This window comes from Artibeus jamaicensis, unplaced genomic scaffold, assembly GCF_021234435.1.
Source record: "Artibeus jamaicensis isolate MK-2021 breed Jamaican fruit bat unplaced genomic scaffold, CSHL_Jam_final contig_426, whole genome shotgun sequence".
Classification (NCBI taxonomy): Eukaryota; Metazoa; Chordata; class Mammalia; order Chiroptera; family Phyllostomidae; genus Artibeus; species Artibeus jamaicensis.
The window spans coordinates 1,659,170-1,681,420 of record NW_026521826.1 but is presented as its reverse complement, the minus strand read 5'-3'; the positions used below and the strand labels follow the sequence as shown (position 1 = coordinate 1,681,420).

Here is a 22,251-nt window from a genome sequence, read left to right as displayed (position 1 = left end):
GATGCCTACCTTTTAAAAAATATGTATTTTAAGATTTATATATTTTTAGAGAGAGGATGAAAGAGAGGGAGAGAAACATCCATCTTGCATAAGTCCTGGCTGGGGACTGAACCTGCAGCCCAGGCGTGTGCCCTGACCCGGAACAGAACCAATGGCCTTTTGCCTTGTGGGATGATACCCAACCCACCACACCAGTCAGGGCAAGACTTGTTAAAGTCTTTTATTTTTCTACATACATTACTATATATTTTCAATGCACCCTTTTTATAATCACAACACTTACTACTTAAAATAGTCAGCACTGATCCAAAGTTTTTAAAAACTAAATTCAAAACATGACTTCAGTTTCACTATGGGAAAACCTAACATTTTAAATATGCTTCTAGGACATAATAAAGATCTGGTAAAATCTGGTCAGTCGGCCCCAGGGTCCCAGGGAAGACAACCCAAAGCAGCTGTTCTGTGGAAAAGGGATCCAGCCCCAGGGGCTGTGTGCCGCTGGGCCACAGGGAGCTCCCCGGAGTCACACACTGCAGACCCATTACACCAGCGCCTCTGGAGCCTGGCCCGCGACTCAGATCTCCCAAGTGATTCCAGCACGCGGCCCAGCTGCATAAGGAAGTGTTAGCTCCACTTCCCTCCTTTCAGAGATGTTTCAGGTTTAGGTCCTCTTTACATGGGTTTTTTTCAGTCCATCAACGCGTTCTATCCACTCGGCGCTGCATCAAGCCTAGTTCCTTGTGGCCAGGGAAAACCACTGACCGGTATGAAACCCTACATAAGTGAGCATGCACTTCTGAACGCAGGCAGGTAAATGCCGTTCCCCACTAACCACCACCTCTCCTTGGATTCCCTGCAGGAGCTACAGTGACAGCTGTTTCTTGGATTCCTCCCTGTATCCAGAACTAGCTGACGTTCAGTGGTGCGGGCAGGAGAAAGCCAAGCCCGGGACCCTCGTGTGAGCAGCGGCCTCAACCTGACCGCATCGATGCCATTCTGAGATCACCTCACTGCCTCTCACTTGCCTTACCCAGACGCACTGTCACCCTGCACCAGCTTCGACCCTCGGCACCTCTCTTCTCCTGTCTCCACATCCCCTCACGCTCAGAAACCTGACTGAGGACACATTCTGCAAGGTTCCGGTCCCACTGTGTGTCCCCTGGCTCTCTTGCCTACAGCAAGCCAGGCACCTATCCTCAATGGCACCTTGGTGGCTTCCCCCTGCCGTGACAGCCCCCTAGCCAGGAACCATCAGAGAAGCTGGCTGGCATCACATTCCTGTGGACAAATAGCATGTACAGAAAACAGGAAAGGAGACTTATGTACAGGGTGACCCAGAAAGACTTTTTAAGCTGTGGCCAGCCTGCCACCTGGAGGCCAACCCAGCACTTCAGGAAGAGGAAGCCTGATGGGAATGTCTAGCTGACACCTGACATATTCCTTGGCGGGGAGGGGGAGGTAATGAAAAATGAAAGGGAGCTTAACATGTCACAGATACATACATCAGAGGATTACAATCAGTTCTATGCTGCCAAAGATTTAAATTAAAAAATAAAAACAAAAAATAAGAGGGGCCAAGAGGAAGACATTCTTTGTGCAATGAAATACCCTCCAAATTCTAAACTGCTACAACACACGTCAAAGTCAACCATCTGTAAACTGTTTCCCCTCTCCCTTAACACTCACCTTCTCTGTCCGTGGAGAGCCTGAGAACCGTGCTGACGTGCCGCGGGCAACGTCGGCGGGGCCTCGCTGGCACAGCCGCGGAGCTCCGCGCGTCTGGACGCGAGGCAGGGCAGGCCTGGGGGAGCGGCGGCCTGCACTGTCAGCCCTGTCTGTACCGGACACAAAGCTGCTCTCCTCTGAGGGCTCGCAGGAAACACAAGGTGGGGATGCCAAACGTGGTTCTCTCAGTAACACCACCAGTAAAACTGCATCCTGTCTTTTCGCACAAGGTGTTTCATTTTACTTTTTATGGGAAACCAAGGGAAAAGCACATTGCAATTCATTCCAATGTTTAACTGTTGTGGCTCATTTTATGTTTGTTAGCACTTGTGTGACGAAGAGCTCAGATCCGACTTTGGTTACCAATGTGTCACTCACTCAAACAACCCAACTATGTATGCCCTCTGGTAGAAAGGTTTTACTCACGTGTCTACTAGGCAAAGCAGGGTCGAAAACAATACCAGCTCCCAGGGGGCCCATATGCTTACAGCAGCGTCAGCCACCTTGATGTGCCACGTTTGTCTGCAGGCACTGAAAGAAGAAAGAAGAGCAAACGTAAGGTGGGGGAGCTGCATGTTTACATGTGTTTAAGCTACGCTTAATACACAACTGGAAAGCCATCAATCTTCAAAAGGCCTCAGAACTACTTTTATAATAATAACTAGTGCACACTCTTAGTTGGGTTATTCAAAATGGCACAAACACGGTCTCCACAGAGGTGGTATGCTGTGCTTATTAGCGCAAGTGGGGAGGGGCGGGGGGATCTGTTTTTCTCACCTGTAATGACTCCTAAGGGAAAAGCATTGGACAGCCAGAGACAGGAGCCGGGGTGGGGGAGTTTCACGGGAAAGCAGGACTGAGGTTAGCTTTAGCAGAAAAAAACCTTCGTTATTTAAGTATGTGTAGTCCAAAAATAACACTCCACCAGACCAGGAGGGCATGGATGGGCATTACACAAAATAACTAAACACGGTGCACCCTCTGCTGCAGCTGGCCAAGCGCGTGGACTCAGCAGGCTGGGACCCTCTGGACCATTCGGGACCTGGCATGCGAGGCTCTGCCTGAGGCCGGGTTGGTAATACCAGCTTGTGGAAGGGATCAGTATTCCTAGAACACTTTAGGGGTGGACCCGGAAGGATAAAACTGGTTTTAATGTTATTAAGTGGTTCTGAGAATTGATTTGGGGTGGGGGGTTGGGGATGTGTTTTTGTTGCTTTTATTTCGATGGTAAAAGTACAAACAGCAGGTTTTTTTCCCTTCCCAATTTGGAAACATTGTACATGGGGTCAATTTTCTTTCTCCCAAAAGCTGACATGTGGATCATCAAACTGAGCTATGTGCCAACAGGAAAAGTCAAAAGGGAAAGGTTACACAATCGGTACAGGAGTTTGACGTCATGACTGAAGTCAGTCAGGTCAAACTTTTAGTCCAACCGGGTTTCAGGGAATGAGAGATGAAGATTCTTTCTCAACACCTGGGTTCTGGATTCCGGAGCAGAAAGGAGTGGAGTGGGAGGGGGATTACAATTCAGACAAACATCACAATAGTCTGGTAGTAAAGACGGAGATTAAGTAAAACAGGTTTTACTGTTTAGCTGCGTTCAGTTACTACAAAGTGTACATAAAGTATTAGTCCTTGGAGACTGACATAATTAATGAATAAGCAATGTGGTGGGAAACAATACAGTTATTGTACACAAGCACTTGCAAGCTCTTTATAAGTCCCTATTCCTTTAAAACAGCAAGGTGAACCATGACACCCCTGGTCTGATACCGAGTCCCTCCTGGATTCTGTGCATATGTGTAAAACTGGCCTGTTTAGCCAGAAGACTGGTGAGAACACATCAGACTTTGTTGTTAGACAGGTGGGGTTTTTTATTTTGTTATATGGAGGCGAGTGTTGGAGAAGTTGAAATTCCACTTTGTTTTCATTCAGTATTAGTTTAGTTCTAAATATAGCAAACCCCATCCTGGTGCTATCAGATGACCAAGTTACTGCTTAGTTAACTAGGTGTAAAGTTTTTTCATATACATTAATGTCAGCAGTTTATTACAAGTTGTGTAAAATAGACACTAGTTTAATAATGGGGAAAAAAGGATTAGGTTGCTCCTGAAACTGACTGTAGAGCATGTAAAATGATTTTACTGGATTCTGTTCAACTGTAATCAATGAGAAGATGTACGTTGTAGACAAAGTTGCAGAATTAAAAAAAAATCTGCTTTTAATTTATTCTTTTTGTATTAAGAATTTGTATAGTACCTTTACATTTTGCAAAACAGTGTTGTCAACACTTATTAAAGCCTTTTCGAAATGGAGAGATCACATGATTGGAGACTTTGTTTGTTTCTAAGTGATAAATGCCTCAGCACGCTCTGGAAATCTGGACTTGGTGCTTGTGTCCTCGCCAGGCTCAGTTTTTAAAGTAAATCTATGGATGCTGTCCTTTTTATTAAATTTCTTTAACATTTTATTTTTTGATTACAGTTTGCATGCAACATTATTTTTAGTGTCAGGTGTACAGCATGGTGGTTAGAGAACTACTTTACAGTGTCCCCTTGACATTTCGGGTGCCCACAGTGTGGCCGACTAGAGTCCCTGTGCTTGCCATCCCCGGAGCCGCTCTGTAATCGCCCATCTCTGCCTCCTGATCCCTTCTCTTTTCTCGCCCTGCCCTCAACTGCCCTGCCTGTGGCGCCCATCAGTCTGTTTCTATTTTTTGTTGTTGTTTATTTTGTTATTAGATTCCACATGTAAGTGAAATCATACAGTGTCTGCCTGACTTATTTCACTTAGTATAGTACCTTCTAGGTCCACCCATGCTGTTAAGATTTTATTCTTTTTTATGACTGAATATTACTGTACATGTATACTATCGCTTTTATATCCACTGTCTATCATACAGATACTATTGTTATTGCCTTGCTTGATGTTGTAGGCAAAAAGCTCAGTTCATTTAGGAGATGCTAATTCTTATGCTATTCTCACTTTGTTGCTTAGACAACGATAATACATTATCAATTGTGTATTTCTCCTACTCCACACAAGGATGTGAGATTAGAGATCAGGTGCTCCTCAGGATGCTACTTTAGTACTTGTATTGCCATCAGTACGAACGGTTGGCTGTGTGTTCCAGGCACGGGTGCTGCCCCCACAGGACGCCCGGTGAAGAAACGCTGAGGAGGGACCCTGGGCTCTGGAGGTCAGCCTCGGCCTCCCTGTGGTCCGCGGTTCTGTGGAGGACGCACTGGGCCAATCAGGGACACAGGCGGGACGCTCGGGGCCTTTACGGCCTCTGCTGTCCGCCCCTGTGCTCACACCACAGCTCAAACTCTGCAGGTATGAAAAGTCCCATGTTCATGGGCAAAAAGGTAACTGGCTGACTTCAGAAGAGACGTGCTGCAATCGAATCCCCACCTCTTAACCTAAGCCGACGTCCATCTCATCACTAGTAGGAAACCAGAATCTCACAGCCAACAACATCCCTGGATGGAAAAGCCCTCCCCGGATGGAAAGCCCTGCTGAAGCACCGCCACCAGGGCAGGCTAACCCCTGCCAAAAACAAGAGCAATCCACTGAGAATGCAAAGCATGTCTGGAAGTGAGCCCATTAGGACAGCATTTCGTACTTCCTACAACCTCCTGGGAAAGCAACCAGGGCCCCCATATCTCAAGATAATCTACACTCATTTCAAACAAACAGCGACCTTCTACAAATCTTTAAATGTAAATATGCCACAGCTCAGGAAATAAATCTAGCATCACTCATTAAGTTCTATCACATGAAAGCAGTTTATACAGAGCAAGATGGGACTTTCCATTTCTTCCCCACCCCTTCCTACCTGTCACCACAAACACCCGCTGCCCCCTTACAAAGTGCCAACAAGGCAATTCCCAACAGTTACCTTGGTTATCAGAGAAGAAGAGAAAACACCAAAGCCTAGGAGGAAGCATTAGATACAGCCAGGCCTTTTCTTTCTCCCACAAAATCGGTTCAAGAAAACTCATGGCATAAAATTCTCTCTAAAAAGAGGGGTGTCAGAAAACCACAGAGAAGACCAGCAAGCAGGCAGTCGCCCACAGTTGAAGTCATTCATTGCATGTTCTGTGCTACATCCAGTCTTCATTCAAAAGCTTCCGGTCCGAAGAATCAGACTAGCAGGCACATGACCACAGCAACAGGGGGCAATCAGGTTGTCAACACTGAACAGAAGAGATTAAAATGAGACCCAGGGGTAAGAGATCAACAAGTGAGTAAACAGGATCGCACTGATTCCTCATTCAAAAAGGTGGCTGGTCAAAGGGATGGCAGAGAAAAGCCTAAAGAACCCACAGAGCCACAACCTCTTTGGCCCGGGACGAGGCCATGCCTCCAGCACAGTCAATATCTACTCAGGCAAGAGCTGGGGGGCCTGGGTTGCAATTCAGGAGTACGAACAGTGAGCAGATTATTTGATACAGCTCACTCATTTATAATTGCCCCCAGTACCTTTGTTCAGAAACACTTTTTTTCTCTTCATTAATTTGTATCCCCACAAACTTACAAGTTTTCTTTTATTTCTCATTCATTCATCCATTTCTTATCAAACTCACTCCAATCATGCTTTCATTCCCCCTGTTCTACCAAAACCACTCTTGTCAAGGTCAAGGATGACCCCCCACAAGGCCAAACTCCATCTGTTTTCACTTTGTGGGACTCACCAGTTGAGCCCTCTTGCACACAGCCGATCCCTCGTAGGAGCTGCCTTCATTGTAACATTTTCTTCCCTGGGACCCCAGGCTTTCCTCCCTTGAGTACAGGATGCCTTCCTAGTCCCCTTGGGAGTTTTTCCTCATCTCCTGACTTCGCAGTGGAACGACCCGGGGCTCAGTGCTTGGGCTCCTTGTCTTCTTTACCCACAATCGCTCTTCTTGTAGCTCTCATGTCATCTCGTGGTTTTAAAGGTCATCTCTGTGCTGATGGCAGCTACACTTGTCCCTACACCCTGGACCTCCTCTCTGAGACTTGGACTTTCTACTGCCTACTCAACACCTCCACACAGATGTCTAATGTGCTAATGTGTCCAGACCTAAATCTGACCCTCCCGTTACGGCTGCTGTATTAATGACCTTCCTTGGCTCCGTCACGGGCAGCTCCAGCCATCCAGTGCCTGGGCCAAAAATCTGGGACTCATCCATGATCGATTTCTGTCTCACACCCCACGTCTGCAGCAAAAAAAATGAATGTAAGATCCCTGCATTTAAGAGATTTATATGATATTTGAGGGTGGGGGTGGAAGGCTGGAGGGGTGTACAAAACGATAAGAACGCAGGGACAGTGGGAGATTCAGCCTCTGACAAGCGGGAGGAATACCTTTTCCTCCAAGTCAGGCAAGACAAGCTGCTGGCAGGTGTGGAAGTGCAGAGAGGCCGTAAGCTTGCTGTAGGCTCACCCTGCTGTGAGAACGGACAGGCAAGACCACGCTCCAGGTGAGAGGGGCAAGAGGGGGCGAGGTCGGGATGGAGCAGAGTCATGAGAACCAGCTTATACAACAGAGCAGCCCGAGAGGAAGTGAAGATGGAGGATGTCCTCCAGGCCTCTCAGGGCTCAGCTGCCACTGGACATTTGGCAACTGTGAGTTCCCTCCTGGCACTTTAGACTGGCCATGGCGTGGGAGGGGACCGAGGGAACGACACAGGCTTGGGTTTTACAGTGTGGCACGGCAGAGGGACAAAAGGGGAGAGAGTAGAGGTCCTGGTGAGAGTGACTGAAATGGTGATGATGACTTCTAGATGGACTAGATAGAAAATGAAGCCAAAATGTGCTGATAAAGCATCAAACAGAGGAATAAACAGGATGCCTTGAAGAAGCAGAGAAACAGAATTGAAATAAAGGAGTAAGGAAGCAAGGGCAGGGCTTTGTGACCAGATAGTAGGTAAATACTGGTTTTCCCATAACCCTGGCCATCCCCATGTGGAGTGAACCATGCAATCTGATAACTGAAACACGGAAAAGTCCCTCTGTCATGCTGACACATGCTAGTGAATGTCAATCTGAGCTTGGGGTTGCTGGGATGAGCACCCGGATCTCATCCCCTTTGTGCAGGAACTGCGAATCTGGCTGCCTATTTCATTGGAGACCAAACCCACACCAATTCTTTTAGCAGAGATTTCAAAACAAAATTGTTAACCAGATTGTGAAGAGCAAAAGGAGGACTGTGAGATGTCACAGAAATGATAAGCACAGGAAGCAGCTGCTGCTCTTAGGAATGGGAACGAAGACCAGGGGTCATCAGGAAGTAGAAGCCTGTGTGCAGCTGGCAGCCTGAGGAGCTGGGGGTCGGACCTGAGGGGTGGGTGCTGCTCTGCGGGCACCTGTGCCTTGGGACCTCAGCAGGACCCTAGCGCCAGGTTCAATGCTCCACAAAGGGGGCGCTGTCTGACAGTGCTGTGGTCTTTGAGTGTGACGACAAAATGGTACGGGTGTGGAAAACGTGGAAGTGGCAGCAACCCCTCCTTTAGGAAGTAGCTGTTGCCAGTGGGCTGCAGAACCAAGGCTGTGGCGTCGCTAGTAGGGACGGAGCTAACGCAGAGCAGCAGGTCCCTTCCTCCTTCCTCCGGCTCCAGTCTCTCATATGCTGACTACTGGCGGAACCCCTCACAGAGCGCCAGCCGGCAAAGGAGAAACGTGGCCTGCCTGCAGTCTGCTCACTGAGCAGAGCTCGGAAGGTGCAGTGGGAGCCGAGCGAGCACATCTTCAAGACCAGCGCCTAGCGACCAGCATTCCAGCTGGTGTTTCCCGAGTGGTGGCTGGTCAACTCACTGACGGTTCCCACGTTCCCAGTCAAAGCACAAACTCAAAGGCTCTAGGAACTGCTATTATATAAAGGACAGGCCAATTTCCAAACTTCAGATTAAAACATTTTTTATAAAGGACAAAAAAACACATGTACTGTTCTGGCCCAAGTTAGTGTCATGTGAGTCGCTGTCTTAGAGCTGTCGTAGTAACAAGTCAAAACATATCAAGACGCTCCCCCGAAAATGATAAAATTGCAATTATGTATTTTCTCATATATCATTAATATTTATGACAGATACTAAGAGAACAGTTTACTTCTCTCACAGCCATTTCTTACTCTAAGAGAAATTTGACAATAGCACCTAAAAAGTGCATGGTACATGGTAAGGGCTCAGGTATTGAATGAATAAATGAATGAGTTTACTCCAGACTATGTAAAACACTGATCATAAAGTCCTCCCAGAGAATATTCAGTCATCAGCAGCAAGGCCTCTGTTTCTATCACAAAAATCAAACTCTTCCTTAACTAAAATCTCCTTACTCCTATTACCTTTCCTTTGCTCTCCCAGACTCACTGGTGTTACAGGAGGACAGGGCTGTGATTTTTTTAGTGCTCTCCAGTGTTATCTTCAAACAAAATATTTTGAAATCTATTCTCCTAAGAATTCTTCCAAATGTGTGTATGTATGTGTGTGTATATATGTACATGCATATACGTACACATATATATGTTTGCTAAGCATGTTTAAAATTCTTTAATTTTCAAGGTCATATACTTCTATTTGTGTGTAAATACAGGTACTATTCGATGTGTTAATCTCAGTTATTGTCTCAAGTTCACAAGAATCATCTAAAATGGTATCTAATGGCATTCCTAGAACTTTAGACAACATTATTACCACCATGGAATGCAGTCACTAGGTCCTAAGGATTTAACTAGATGCTGTTTACTGAAACTGAACTTCATCAAATCCTTCCACATTCCACTGTGGTCTCCCACATTTCAATACATTGCTCATTCTTCTCACCAAACCCAACTTGTATCTTTTAAATTATTCAATTAAATATTAACTTTCCCTGATTTCTGAGGTGACCTTTCTCTCCTGCTATCCTTTTAATACAGGAGAATATACTCTCTGGGCCTTTTAGGACCTTATGTGATTAAAGAGTCTGTAAATATTCACACTTTTTAAAACATATCGTTTTCTTCTTAATGTTTTTTCTCTACTCCAAAAAGTTGTTGCCATTTCTTTTAATTATTTGGGAGAAATGATTAAGCCTTCTCTTCTACTTTAGTCACATACCTATTCATAGTAGAGTTCCTGGATTTGCTTACATTTCTTTTTCAATCTACCTTTGAGGAAAGGTATCTGCTTTTTGTTAGGAACTTTGAGCTTTTCTTTAGTGTAGACTTCTCTACACATTATCCCCTTTCCCAGAGTAGCTTTCCAAATAGAAGACTCAAAATAGAGAAAAACAGAGGTCATCACATGAGCTCTTCCTAAATCTCTCCTCTGCCAGAAGTGCCTCAGTGGCCACGCAGGTCCTTTCTCCCTCCCCGCTTCCCTACCTTCCTGAAGCTAATCCGTCCCTGCTCTGGAGTGCACCCCACCTCTGCCTTCTCGGGGGCCTCACTCTGTCATTCTCCCTTCTCTAACTTCATTCTTTTTTTACTCCTCCATCAACTCTTACCCTTCAACAAATAAATATGCTCACATCTTAAAACAATATATTTCATCTTAAAAAGTCCTAACAGTCTATCTGCCTCTAACTACCACCACATCTCTCTTCTGAGCCAAATGTTTGGGAAGAGACGCCCTCCGTTGCTGTCTTCTCTTTCTCACGCCCTACTCACTCTTCACTCACTGCCTGCCACCCTGCTGGCACACACCTCCAGTCGTCCAGCTGCCACAGTCACCGGCACTTGCAGCTTTCCTGCCCTGCCCACATTCAACGGTGTGTAGGGAATTATGTATGTGCCTACCAGCCTGGCACTGGGGTAGGTGCTGCTGTAACAGAAAGGAAAGGCAGATGGGATCCCTCATAGGGCTCATCGGATCAGGCAGTTCTGCAAATACTCAGGTTTGTTTACTTCCACTGCTCGCCTTCACAGGCTTCACTTAAATCTCCCTATTCTCCAAGTCTCCTTTTTTTCCTTATACATAACTTTTCAAAGCAATCACTTCTACACTCAAGGCTTCAATTACTTTATATACTCTAATGACAATACAATTTTTCAATGTTTTCATTTAACAGTTTTATTTTACACTGGATGCCTCATTTACTAAAACCAAATTCCAAGTTGCTTTGCAAAAGCATCACCAAAAAATGTGATATGTTTAGCCTATCAACTGTAAGAAATAGCTTTCCCTAATAACTTTTATTGGTCTGATGAGAGGAGGATTCAGGCTGGGAAAAGTCACGAAGGGAACTTCTGGGTGCTGCTAGGAATGTTCTAGATTTAGATCTCATTTTACACCTTAATACAAACTACATATACTACGCATATCAAGAATCACTGAGCTCTGCAGTTAAGGTCAGTGCTCTTCACACACTGCACTGTTTTATAAAGGAGGCGTCAGGGGAACTCAGCCACAGGCAGCGTCCGCACTGCAGCCGCAGGGGTGAGTAGTTGGGACAGAGGCCTGTGATCCTTTAAGAAAAACTGCCGATACCAGACTTAAACTTCAAGTGACATCTTTAAACTGTCCACTTTTTAGGGTAATTCAAATCAAACTCAACCAGATACTAAAGTAACATGGAGATTCACAGGACAGCTTGGAAAACCACTCAGTTAAAGTAACAGAATTCATATAACTCTTAACACAGGGGAGGCAGCCTTCTTTGGCCTTGAGCTGCACTATGGGCTTAATGACGCAGATCATACATTAAGATTTTATTTGGTCTTGAGAGAGTGCTAATTTTTTTTAATTTGGTGGTAATTCTTTAAAAATGGGAGTGTCCACCTGAAATAAAAACCACCAAGATTTGGCTGCTCAGACAAAAAAAGGAAGATGGAGCAACACTGGACCTGCACTCCTGCAAGGCAACAACAAGCAGTGACTCCGACAGCACCAGACAGCACCAGCCCCAGCACTGGCTGACGCTCATTTGGTGCCGGAACCGCCAGCTTTTCTTACAGCAGTGGCGCTGAGCGGAAATGAGCACTGCTGCTGGGAGCGCCTGCAGGAAAAGTGGGAACACGAAAGTCAGGTGTTCCTCCAAGTGCAGCTCACCTGTTACCTGGCTGTCCAGGGCACACAAGTCCACAACCTCAGGTGTGAGCAGTGGCCTCTAGGACAATGACAGAGAAGAACCAGAGCAATGTGAGGTCCAGAAGGACCAGGAAGGGCATAGGGAACTGGAAGAGCTTGCCAACAATGAGTGGCAGGGACCTCCTCCATCTCTTCCAGAATGGTCCTAATTCCTACCTCGGGTAATTCTGCTTGGTAAAGAGATTCTTCACACTATTTTTGCAACCTCAGTGAGCCTATGTTTATTTCAAAATAAAATGTTTAAGAGAGCATTTCCTTACACTGATTAGAAATCTGTCTTCCTTCCTGTACCTTAATCAGTCTGTAACCACATACTGTATGACAAGTTTAATCTTTCTTCCACCAGAAAGCTCTCCAGTATCTATAACTCTCTTGTCCAGGTCCCTGCCAAGAGTCTCCTTTTTCAAGGACTCTCTTGTCCTATAGAGCAGGGGGTCCCCAACCTCCAGGGGTCATGGAATGGTACAGGTCAGGGCCTGTTAGGAACCAGGCTGAACAGCAGGAGGCCAGCTTGAATGTAATGCACCTGAATAATCCCAAAACCATCTCCCCAACCCCAGTGTGTGGAAGAACCGTCTTCCACAAAACTGGTGCCTGGTGCCAAAAAGGTTGGGGACTGCCGCTGCAGAGTATTCATCCAACCGGCAAATGTCCACTGAGCACCCACCGTAAGTGTAGGTCGTTCCAGACTCTGGGGGTGTGGCAGTGAACTATGTTCTCGCCGTGTGGAACTGACACTACATTACGACACCTGACAATGCAACAAGCTATCATTAGACTTCCCAGTGGCCATATATTACTAATTTTATCACTCTTATAGCCCACTAAATTCCCAAATTCTTCTTCTTACGCATTGCTCAGATGCATGCTCAAACAACTAAGTTATTGGATCCAAATTTCTCTATTTGCTAAATGTTGTATTTTTAGAATCTGCCCTTTTCTTCAGTCTGTCAAGAACTTCTTGTATACCAGTTTTTTCCTACCTCTTAGCACCCACCATGTACATTCTACTATCTTGCTGTCTACAAATCTGATCAATATACCTCTCTGTATAATCACCTGAACAGGTCACTAAAATGTTGACCAGGACAGCACTGCGGTCACTAAGAACCGATGGCGTATGTCACTAGCACGCACCCCAGGAGACGCGGAGTCCCCACTCGGCACTCCACCAGTTCCCTCACTCCACAGGCTGTGAACCCCTGCCCATACCGTCCTGTCTACACCTGCCCGCGAGACATTATTTGGTGTAGGCCAAACTCCCTCCCAAAGTCAAGTGTAATAGCATAAACAATAAAATATTAATTTCTTAAATGAGAAGGTAACAATTAAAAGGGATGAACTACTGAAGGAGAATAGGTCAGTAGGTAGCTTCCAATATAAACCAGAAAGCTTTAAAAATAAATATTAGGTATACTTTTAAAAAGAAAATCAGTTTATGAGGAGGTACCTTTTTTAAAAAATGCACTTAAGTCAATTTATATAATTATATGAACTTTTCTACACACTGTACTTTGAACAGGGTATAGCTGAACACTAACAAATTTTCACTGGAAACTGTTTTCTATTGTTAGAGTCAAATAATTTTTTCTACTAGAAGTTTTTTTGCTTTCAATACATTCACTGGTAGTTACTTAAAAAATGGAAATGTTCTAAAATTTCCATAAGTATATTAGAACTCTACAAATTCTACCATTTATCCAGAAAACCAGGTTAAAATCATTTTAGAAATGCTAATATATGTGAATAAAGCATAACATAAATTAACATTCAGCACTTGGAAGTGAAATACAAACAAAAAGACAATTCATGAATATGGTAATGGTTTTTCTCTGGCACAAAATCTGAAAGCATTTCATGCATTTTAAGTGAATGTTCAATTTTAAGTTAACTTCCCGAGTATCGCCTTCCAGCTTTAGAATGAACATCCAGCAAAAGTCATTATACAGCCACAGCCTGGAATTCTTGACAACCAGGCAAAAGCTAAGAATACAGTTGATTTTTTTTCTCGCTAAGCAGAAAAATTTAACCTGTAACAAGTGCACACAAGTTCATGCAAGGCATGTGTAATACAACTAAGAAAATAAACTAAAAGTACTTCAGACTTATTCGTGTAGAGAAATGTTGTTTTATGCTACTTAAAAATTATGTTCATTAAAACCGAATCTCTCCTAATTTATACCTTTTATCCTAGTAGATATTAAATCTACCTAGAAAGTAACAAAATAAAATTTACTGCAAAATACTCTAAATTTGCTGCTCTTCACTAAACTCTCAAAGCAAACACGATAGTCTTATGTCAGTGCTGAGGGGACTAAAAGCACAACCCTCCACCCCGTCTTGCAACATCTATAAAACTCAAAAGGTTTTATAAGAGGGGACCCCCCAAAAACTGGAATTACCCTCAGGAGGACAGGCCCCCTGTAGTACAGGCTTCCCCCAAGGTGAGTGTTCTAGGAGCCCATCAGTATCAGTGCACCAGCTGGTGCTGGTGCGAGAGGCTGTGTGCAGCTTCAGTGAATTTTTCTTACGACTCTTTCAACACGTTTGCCCATTTCACGTTGGGGGATTCGTGAGCGCACCTGCCCACCCTGTGCTGAGTGAGTGTTCAGCAGTTTCTGACCAACAATGGCATGACCCCCATGCTTCCTTATTCACCACAAGCAACTCTTTTTGTTTCCCCAGTGAGAGAAGTACTCAAAGGGAAACATTTGACTGATGTGGAAGAGGTCAAACAAACAAACAAACAAACAAACATGGCAGAAGCACTAAAAGGCATCAAAATTGATGAATTCAAAATGTTTTAAACACTGCCAAAAAAAAAAAAAAAGGCTTGATAGGTGTATTGTATCAAATGGAGTACTTTGAAGGTGACTAAAGTTTAAAGTTGTAAGAATAAGTACACACTTTTTATAGATAAATTCTGGGTGTTTTGGTCTCTCCTTGTATTTTATTGAGTGAAGATGTCTTAAAACAAGTATTTGTAAGAAGTGGACTTATACCCTATGACACTGTATCTTATTTGCCAGGGTTCTTTTGCTCTCAAAGTGTACAGTTTGGGACTGGGGAATGTTAACCTCCAGGGAAGTGTCCGCCCTCCGAGCTGCTTACCTGAACACACTTCCACTCTGCTTCACCATTCAGAACATGCGCGGCATCTTGGGGAACATCCTTTCCCTCCCAGCTCTGGCATGGCTAGTGCCAGGACCGCGCCATGGGGCAATGGCCACCTGAAGATAAGCATCACTAGCCTAAAAAAGATTAAGAAGAGATCAGAAAATCAGGAATGTTATGTTGATTCAAATTTTTATTTGAAGTATTTCACAGCTTTTTATGGTGGAATTTTCATTCCTTTTATCTGAACAAAAGAAATTAAAGTATGGGATGACTGACTGCCCAGGACCACAAATGTCCATGGTAGACCACATAAGCTAACCTTGTGAGTAAAGACAGACATCCCTGGGCAGCCTTTGTGCACTGAATGTTACTGCATTTTGATCTGGAATCACCAGGCAGGTAATTTGATGTACTGACGGAACACTCGAGTTTGGACCCCCTTTCCACCCGGTCTTCCCCACAGGTGGTCACACAGAACACAGGCTGACTAGTTCCTCACAATCCAACCTGACAGGGTGCTGCTCCCTGCACAGCAGTCAGACCTCTGACAGCAGCAGGGGCTACACATAGGGCCCGCGGCAGGGGTGTAAACAGAGAATAAATACTGGCTCTTGAGTCAAAGAGCTCAAGGATGGGATTGGTTCACTCAGGCCCTCCAAACCTCCCATCTGCCAAGACCCTTAAAATAAAAGCTATAAAATATAAAGACAGAAACCAATAAAGGCAAATGGCTCTTTTTCTAAACCAAGCCTGGCAACTTGTGAGGAAGGAAAAGAGGAAGAAAAACAAAATAGGAAGCAAGGAAATTCTAAAAGACCGTGAGGGTTTCAGAGAAGCCTGTATAGCCAGGCCTCAAAGAGATTTTGATTAAAAAAAAAGTCAAACACCACAAATAGCTCTACTCATATTTTTAAATTTTAATTTCTAAAGGGCATATATACATTTTTATCACTGATCCCCATGTGTGTAAATTTTAACACTAGATATTAACTGAGAAAATTTCCAATATTTAGATTCCCTAAATTTCCAAAGAAAGCTCTCCAAACAGGTTATTAGTTTCTTGGTTCTTTATGTAGTTTTTACATCATAAACCTTCACCTGATTCTCATATACGAGGATGAGAAACCGTAACAAAAGGAAAGGCAGGTGACCTGAGTTCTTTCGCAGTGATGGTGGCCTTATCCATCCATTCCAATGCTGTCCTTGGTAAGCAGCATGCAATTAACAGAAACTATCCAAAAACAGAATTTACAGCCATAAAAACAAAAATATCTTCCTTGATAAAACTAACTGGCTCCCATACACAAGGAGTAAAAACAATACTTTAGCCTCATCAGCATGAGGCTCTGATCAAGGAGACCACCCAGTCACCCAGGAAGGCCAGCGCCCCCTTCTGAGCACAGACACGCAGAGCACAGGGAGAAGCAGAGGCATTCCCGCCCTTCTGTCGGAGCCCTGCCTGCTGACCCGGAACTGGGGCACCGGAACTGGGGCACCGGAACTGCGGCACCGGAACTGCTGCACCGGAACTCTCCACCTCCACGCTCTCGGGAGGCACAGCCACCAGGATCTCCGCTCCTCACCCTCACCTCACGGCCCACGAGCAGCGTCCCATTTTCCCGTCTCCACCACTGGTGCACCAGGCCCTTCTCTTCTCCTTCCGCTCCACCAACTGACAGCCCTCCACTCTCCCCCTTCTAAACTCTACCCCAGCCGAGCTTGGGCACCAGGGCTCTCTCCCCACACCACCGCCTCCCAGGGCCCATTTAGGAGGGAGCCAGGGGCAAGTCTTCCACAACAAGGGGTCTGCGGCTGCTGCGGTCCTGAACTGGGAGAGGTGAGCGCTGGCAGGGTGACATGGAACATGTTCTCACAGAAACAAGTACAAAGGGCGGTCAGATTCCACTGCATCATTAGTACGACTGTTCAGCTCTATTATGAATTTTTTTACAGCTGGCCTGTGAAATGGTCCTACATAACACTGTTTCTATGGGAAAATTTATTCCAGGCCATAAACACCAATCTATAAATTTTGAAATTCAGTCCCATTCATGAAGTGAACATTACCTATACCAAGTTTATGATCTAAATCTTTACATCTACTTTAAATGACTAAGAAATGACTAAAGAATGTTTTCAGACCACAGTGTGGTCTGAAAGTTTAATACTGAATGCCCAACAATAAAGCCGACAATACATTTAAAAAGGGCTTTTTTAACCACTAATTCATTTCAGATTTATTCTTAAATCTCCTACATGAAACAGTGCCACACTAAATGCACACACTATGCACACAGCCTCAACAGGCTGATGCTCGTACTTCCACTGCACAGCAGATGGCGCACTTTCACAGTTTCTCTGTAACGTGACTGTAACAGTATCTGTTATGAATTCTTTCATACCAGCAGAAAACTTCTGGAAAAGAACAGAAGCATAACTAATTTTGGAAGCTACTGTGTGTAGTTACAGACTGCATTTATTCTGATTTTATATATTCTATTTTTAAAAATCAGTTAATAAAACTGTTTTTTGACAAACCTCACTCTTTTCCGAAGCTTTCTGAAAAGGGGTCTGAGACAGGGTTCGGCCTGTTTCTAGGCAGCACTGGTCAGCTTCCCTGCACTGGGTACCTGCACACTGCATCTTCCAGACCATCTTCTCTGGCATTCGATTGAGAAGGAACTGTGGAAAGAACGGGTAAATTTAGACTGCAGTGCCACCCAGTGGTTGAATGACTGTAAAAGTTTCCTAACACACACAACAGTATAACTGCCGCCTTTAGAGTAAATTTCTCAACTGATTACAATATCATCTACTAATATTTAATTAATGAACTATATCTGCTTTTTCTGTTTTGTGTGTTTTCAAGTAGTACCTTCAGCAATTGATAAACATCCCTATTTTATATTCCTAGTTCAAAGATAATCCATTTCCCCCTAAAGAGAGTTCCCAAATTACACAAATATTATAACTATTGGATAGAAATACTTTTATTCATATTTATATTACATATTGTAAAATTCACCCCACCTAGATTATCAGCCATAATACTGTAAGTGCTGTGATAATCCCCCAAGTATGTTGTTATAGTACTTGGACTATTTTTGCAGTAGAAAAAAAATCCAATTAAAAATTCCCACCAAAGGACCTAACTAAAGGAGAAGGAAAGAAAAAAAGGAGCAGAAATAAAAAAAACTATGACCCATACCCTCCCCCGACCCTCCCCCACCCCAGAAAACTACCTCGGTGCCTTGGGTTTACCTGTACAAAGAGCACCTAGAGAACTTCCGCCAAGATGGAGACGTAGATGGAGGATCCACCTCGCCTCTGTGCACAACCAAATCTAAGAACAACTATTTTTAACAGCGCTCACAACCAAGCCACACGGAAAATCGACAATACGGAGTCCAAAGGACAACTAGATACTCGGCTGGACCGGTACGAGGGGCCAGGCCAGCAGCGGAGCAGGTTAGCAAGAAAAAATTCCCGGGGCGGTGCGCGGTGCGCGCAGGCAACCGAGGGCGGTGATCGCCAGCGAGCTGGCTGCCGGAGCGCACAGGGAAGAGGCGTGGTGGGTCGGTCGGTCACGCGCATTTACGTGAGGAGAAACCAGGGAGAAAGGAAACCCACGCGGTGCAGCAGGCTCGCACAATTAGGATCGGATAAACAAGCCCGAGGCATGTGAGTGACTGGATGCGCTGGGCTAGCGGAGAGGAACGCCATTGCTCCCTCTCTGACCCCGCCCCCACACACAGCGTCACAAACCAGCGACCTGGGTCGCCCCGTCCTGGTAAACAACTAAGGCTTCGCTCCGCTCACTTAACAGCACGAATAGACCAAAAATGGCTCTAGGACAACTCAGAGCCCCAGAACCGATAGACCTAAGTGATGAAGAAATAGCCAGTCTTTCAGATGCACAGTTCAAAACACTGGTTATAAGGATCCTTACAGAACTGGTTGATTTTAGTCACAAATTAGAGAAACATATGGAAGCTAAATTAATTGAAATAAATGGTGATACAAAAGATGCCAATAGTAATGGAAAGAAAATTGGGACTCAAATCAAGGGAGAGGACCAGAAGGATGAAAAAAATGATCAAACAGAAAGGAATGAAGAAATAAGAATTCAGAAAAATGAGGAGAAGCTTAGGAACCTCCAGGACATCTTTAAACGTTCCAACATCCAAATTATAGGGGTACCAGAAGGGGGAAAGGCACAACCACCAGTTAAAAAATTATTTGAACAAATAATAAAGGAGAATTTCCCCAAGATGGCAAAGGAAATAGACTTCCGAGAAATCCAGGAAGCTCAGAGAGTCCCAAAGAAGTTGGACCCAAGAAGGAACACACCAAGGCACATCATAATTACATTAGCCAAGATTAAAATGAAGGAGAGAATCCTAGAAGCAGCAAGAGCTAAGGGGACAATCACCTACAAAGGAGTTCCTATCAGACTGTCAGCTGATTTCTCAAAAGAGACCTTACAGGCAAGAAGGGGCTGGAAAGAGGTATTCCAAGTCATGAAAACCAAAGATCTACAACCAAGATTGCTCTACCCAGCAAAACTTTCATTTAGAATGGAAGGACAGATAAAGTGCTTCTCAGATAAGACCAAATTCAAGGAGTTCATCATCACCAAGCCCTTATTATATGAAATGTTAAAGGGACTTACCTAAGAAAAAGAAGATAAAAAAAGATGAACAGTGAAAGGACAGCAAACTCACAGTTATTAAGAACCACACCTAAAACAAAAGCAAACTAAGAGGATAGCTAGATCAGGAGCAGAACCATAGAAATGAAGATCTCATGGAGGGGTAGCAACAGGGGAGTGGGAGGAGGGGAAGGGGGGAGAAGGTACAGAAAATAAGTAGCATAGACAGTAGATAGAAAATACATAGGGGGGGAGGGTAAGAATAGTAGGGGAAATACAGAATCTAAAGAATTTGAGACACATGTTCATGAACTAAAGGGGGAAATGGTGGGGGAGGGGTATGCAGGGTGGAGGGGAAGGGAGGGGGGAATAGAGCAAATGTAATGGCATAATCAATAAAAATAAATAAATTAAAAAAAAAACAAAAAAAAAAAACAAAGAGCACCTAGCGGCAGATAAACAGGGAAGGCTGCGGAGAGCATAGCCCCCAGTGGCATGGCCCGTGCAACCCTACAGAAGGAGAGGCTGCCACTCCAAGAGAAAACTCTAGTTTATAACTAGTTCCCATGCCAAAATAAATGCTGAAATAAATCTGGAATTTGCACACACTCTAAGAAAACTATTTACTAAAGACAGAAATGCTGAGAAGGAAGATACTGGAATGAGCCTATCATGACAAGAATAAGCAGCTGTCTGCAGAACTGAGAATATGAACAGTCTCTGAAAGGTGACTCATGTGTCTGCTCTTTTCACTGCCAATGTCTTCCTTCCTCCTTCCTTTTCTACTGTCATCACCCCTCATAAAAGCTTCCAGAACTCTCCCTTCACTGCACTACTTCTTAGCATTAAAAAAAAGATCTCTCCAAACTTCTTGTTCATTCCATTGCTGTAATTCTTTTCTTTGTGTTTACGTTAGTAAGTCAGCTTTAAAGACGTGTCAGAGGAACATAAATATACAGTCTTCAATTAACTTCTACATCCAAGACAGAGGAATATCATAAACAGTGCACATGCCAGAAATGCTTACTGAGCTTCCCCTCCCAGTCTAACTATCGACGATACAAAACTATAAACCAACCAAAACGTCCTCCTTTCTTAGCCTGACAGCACACACCTTACAGACTTTGGTGGTGATGCCCATGTCTTTGTGATCCTCACCTGTCCCCCAAGACTCTCCCAAAGCCTGAGGAAAAACAATGCTCCTGCTCATGAGTGAAGAGCAACAACTGAACAGATGTGTTATCAGTGCCAGTCTAAATGTGGCTTTTTATTACACAAACTGTCTAATTGCTATTTGAAAACCTGATGGAATTTCTAGATAAACATTTTTTAAAACACTGATTTGCCATTTAAATTGTGAAAGCATGTTATCTTTATGGATCAAAAGACAGAAAATGGGGCAAGGAGAGTGGTTGCTAATGCACATGAGATTTCTTCTCAGGGGAACAAAACTGTTCTAAAATTAGATTGTGGTGATAACTGTACCACCTCATGCATATACTAAAAACCACTGGATTGTGTGTACACTTTAAATTAGTAAAGTTTATGGTATGCAAATTTCTCAATAAAGCTATTAAAGAAAAATAAAGGTAAAAAAAAGCCCAGAAGTGGTTTCTCACACCAGTTATTCCAGTAAAATTTAGGGCCTACAGTCTTGAGGTTGGAGAACATCCTCCTCAATGATGACATTTGCATGTGTCAGAGCTTACAGTTTACATTTTATTAAGCATTAAGAGCTTTAATTAAGCCATATTGTTTGCTATTTGGATGATACAACATTGCCCTTGAGATTACAAATATCACTCTACATTTGGCACACTGGCAAAAATTAGAGAGAGAGAAAGACTGGCCAGTGTTGAAAGGAATGAAGGGATGTAAGACACACCCTGCTGGTGGGGTTCAGACTGCTACGGCCATTCTGAAGAGCGACTCAGCAGTCCTTAGACAAGCTAAAGTACATACACCCAGCAATCCCATTCCTGAGTCCGGAGGGGTGATGCGTGAGATTATTCACCACAGAGCTGTTTGTGCAGGTAGGGAGCTGGAGTAACCTAGGTGCCTGTCATTACAGGATTGAGGGCGGGGAACAAAAGTCAAAGGCAATGAATACCACAGGGTATGAACTATTATTTAGCTGTTAAAAGCAAAGATTTAGCTGTACATCAGGCATCAAGGATGGTTATTAAAAACATAGTTCAAAGCATAAAAAGGAAAAGTAAAAAAAACAGGAAGAAGAATTTCACAGTACAATCCCATTTATGGAAACGACAAACATTCACACAAAACACTGCTGGTTTTAGAAGACCACCAACAAGTAAAACAATGTACATCAAACATCAGAAGGACTGCTTTTGAAGACAGGAAGTAGGGGAATGTGAGCAGAGAATGAGAAAAAAAAAGAGTGAATAAATAAAAAGCACAGAATGAAAGAAGAGCCTTTGTGAGGACCAAAGATAACTGTGCTCTGCACTGAGCAACCTGATGAACTCGACCATCTGCTGCAGGGAGTGAGAGGTGTGATGGAGGACGAGGTAAGGTGAGTGCACAATTACCTCTAACTCTTCCACGGGGTGTTTTTTTAAATGAAACTCCAAATCATTCTGTGTGTCTTCCTCTCCAGGTTCCTGACCACCCACACGTTCGTTCAGTTACTGCAGCTCGATCTTATCCAAAGCTGCTTTCAGATCATTCCGCAATCCCTGAGAAAGC

The 22,251-nt window shown here is 44.1% G+C and overlaps 1 protein-coding gene and 1 long non-coding RNA gene across 16 annotated transcripts in view; one reads left to right on the top strand and one right to left on the bottom strand.

Annotated features, from left to right (window-relative positions):
* The window catches only part of FRMD4A (FERM domain containing 4A), a 313,254-nt gene extending 309,300 nt beyond the window's left edge, over positions 1–3,954 (top strand). For 5 of the 7 annotated variants that reach the window (XM_053665757.1, XM_053665755.1, XM_053665758.1 and 2 more), the window contains one exon: positions 860–3,954. In XM_053665757.1, the coding sequence (XP_053521732.1) occupies positions 860–962 (103 nt within the window). In that variant the 3' untranslated portion in view covers positions 963–3,954. The remainder of the gene's footprint in view (positions 1–859) is intronic. The other 2 variants (XM_053665756.1, XM_053665759.1) reach the window with 2 other exon arrangements.
* Positions 1–22,251, bottom strand: part of LOC119046299 (uncharacterized) — a 50,722-nt gene that overhangs the window by 13,059 nt on the left and 15,412 nt on the right. For 6 of the 9 annotated variants that reach the window (XR_008391714.1, XR_005081954.2, XR_008391715.1 and 3 more), the window contains exons 2-5: positions 22,095–22,250; positions 17,430–17,573; positions 14,886–15,025; positions 2,152–2,256 (exon numbers count right to left, since the gene is read on the bottom strand). This is a non-coding gene — a long non-coding RNA (uncharacterized LOC119046299). The remainder of the gene's footprint in view (positions 1–2,151; positions 2,257–14,885; positions 15,026–17,429; positions 17,574–22,094; position 22,251) is intronic. The other 3 variants (XR_008391717.1, XR_008391718.1, XR_008391720.1) reach the window with 3 other exon arrangements.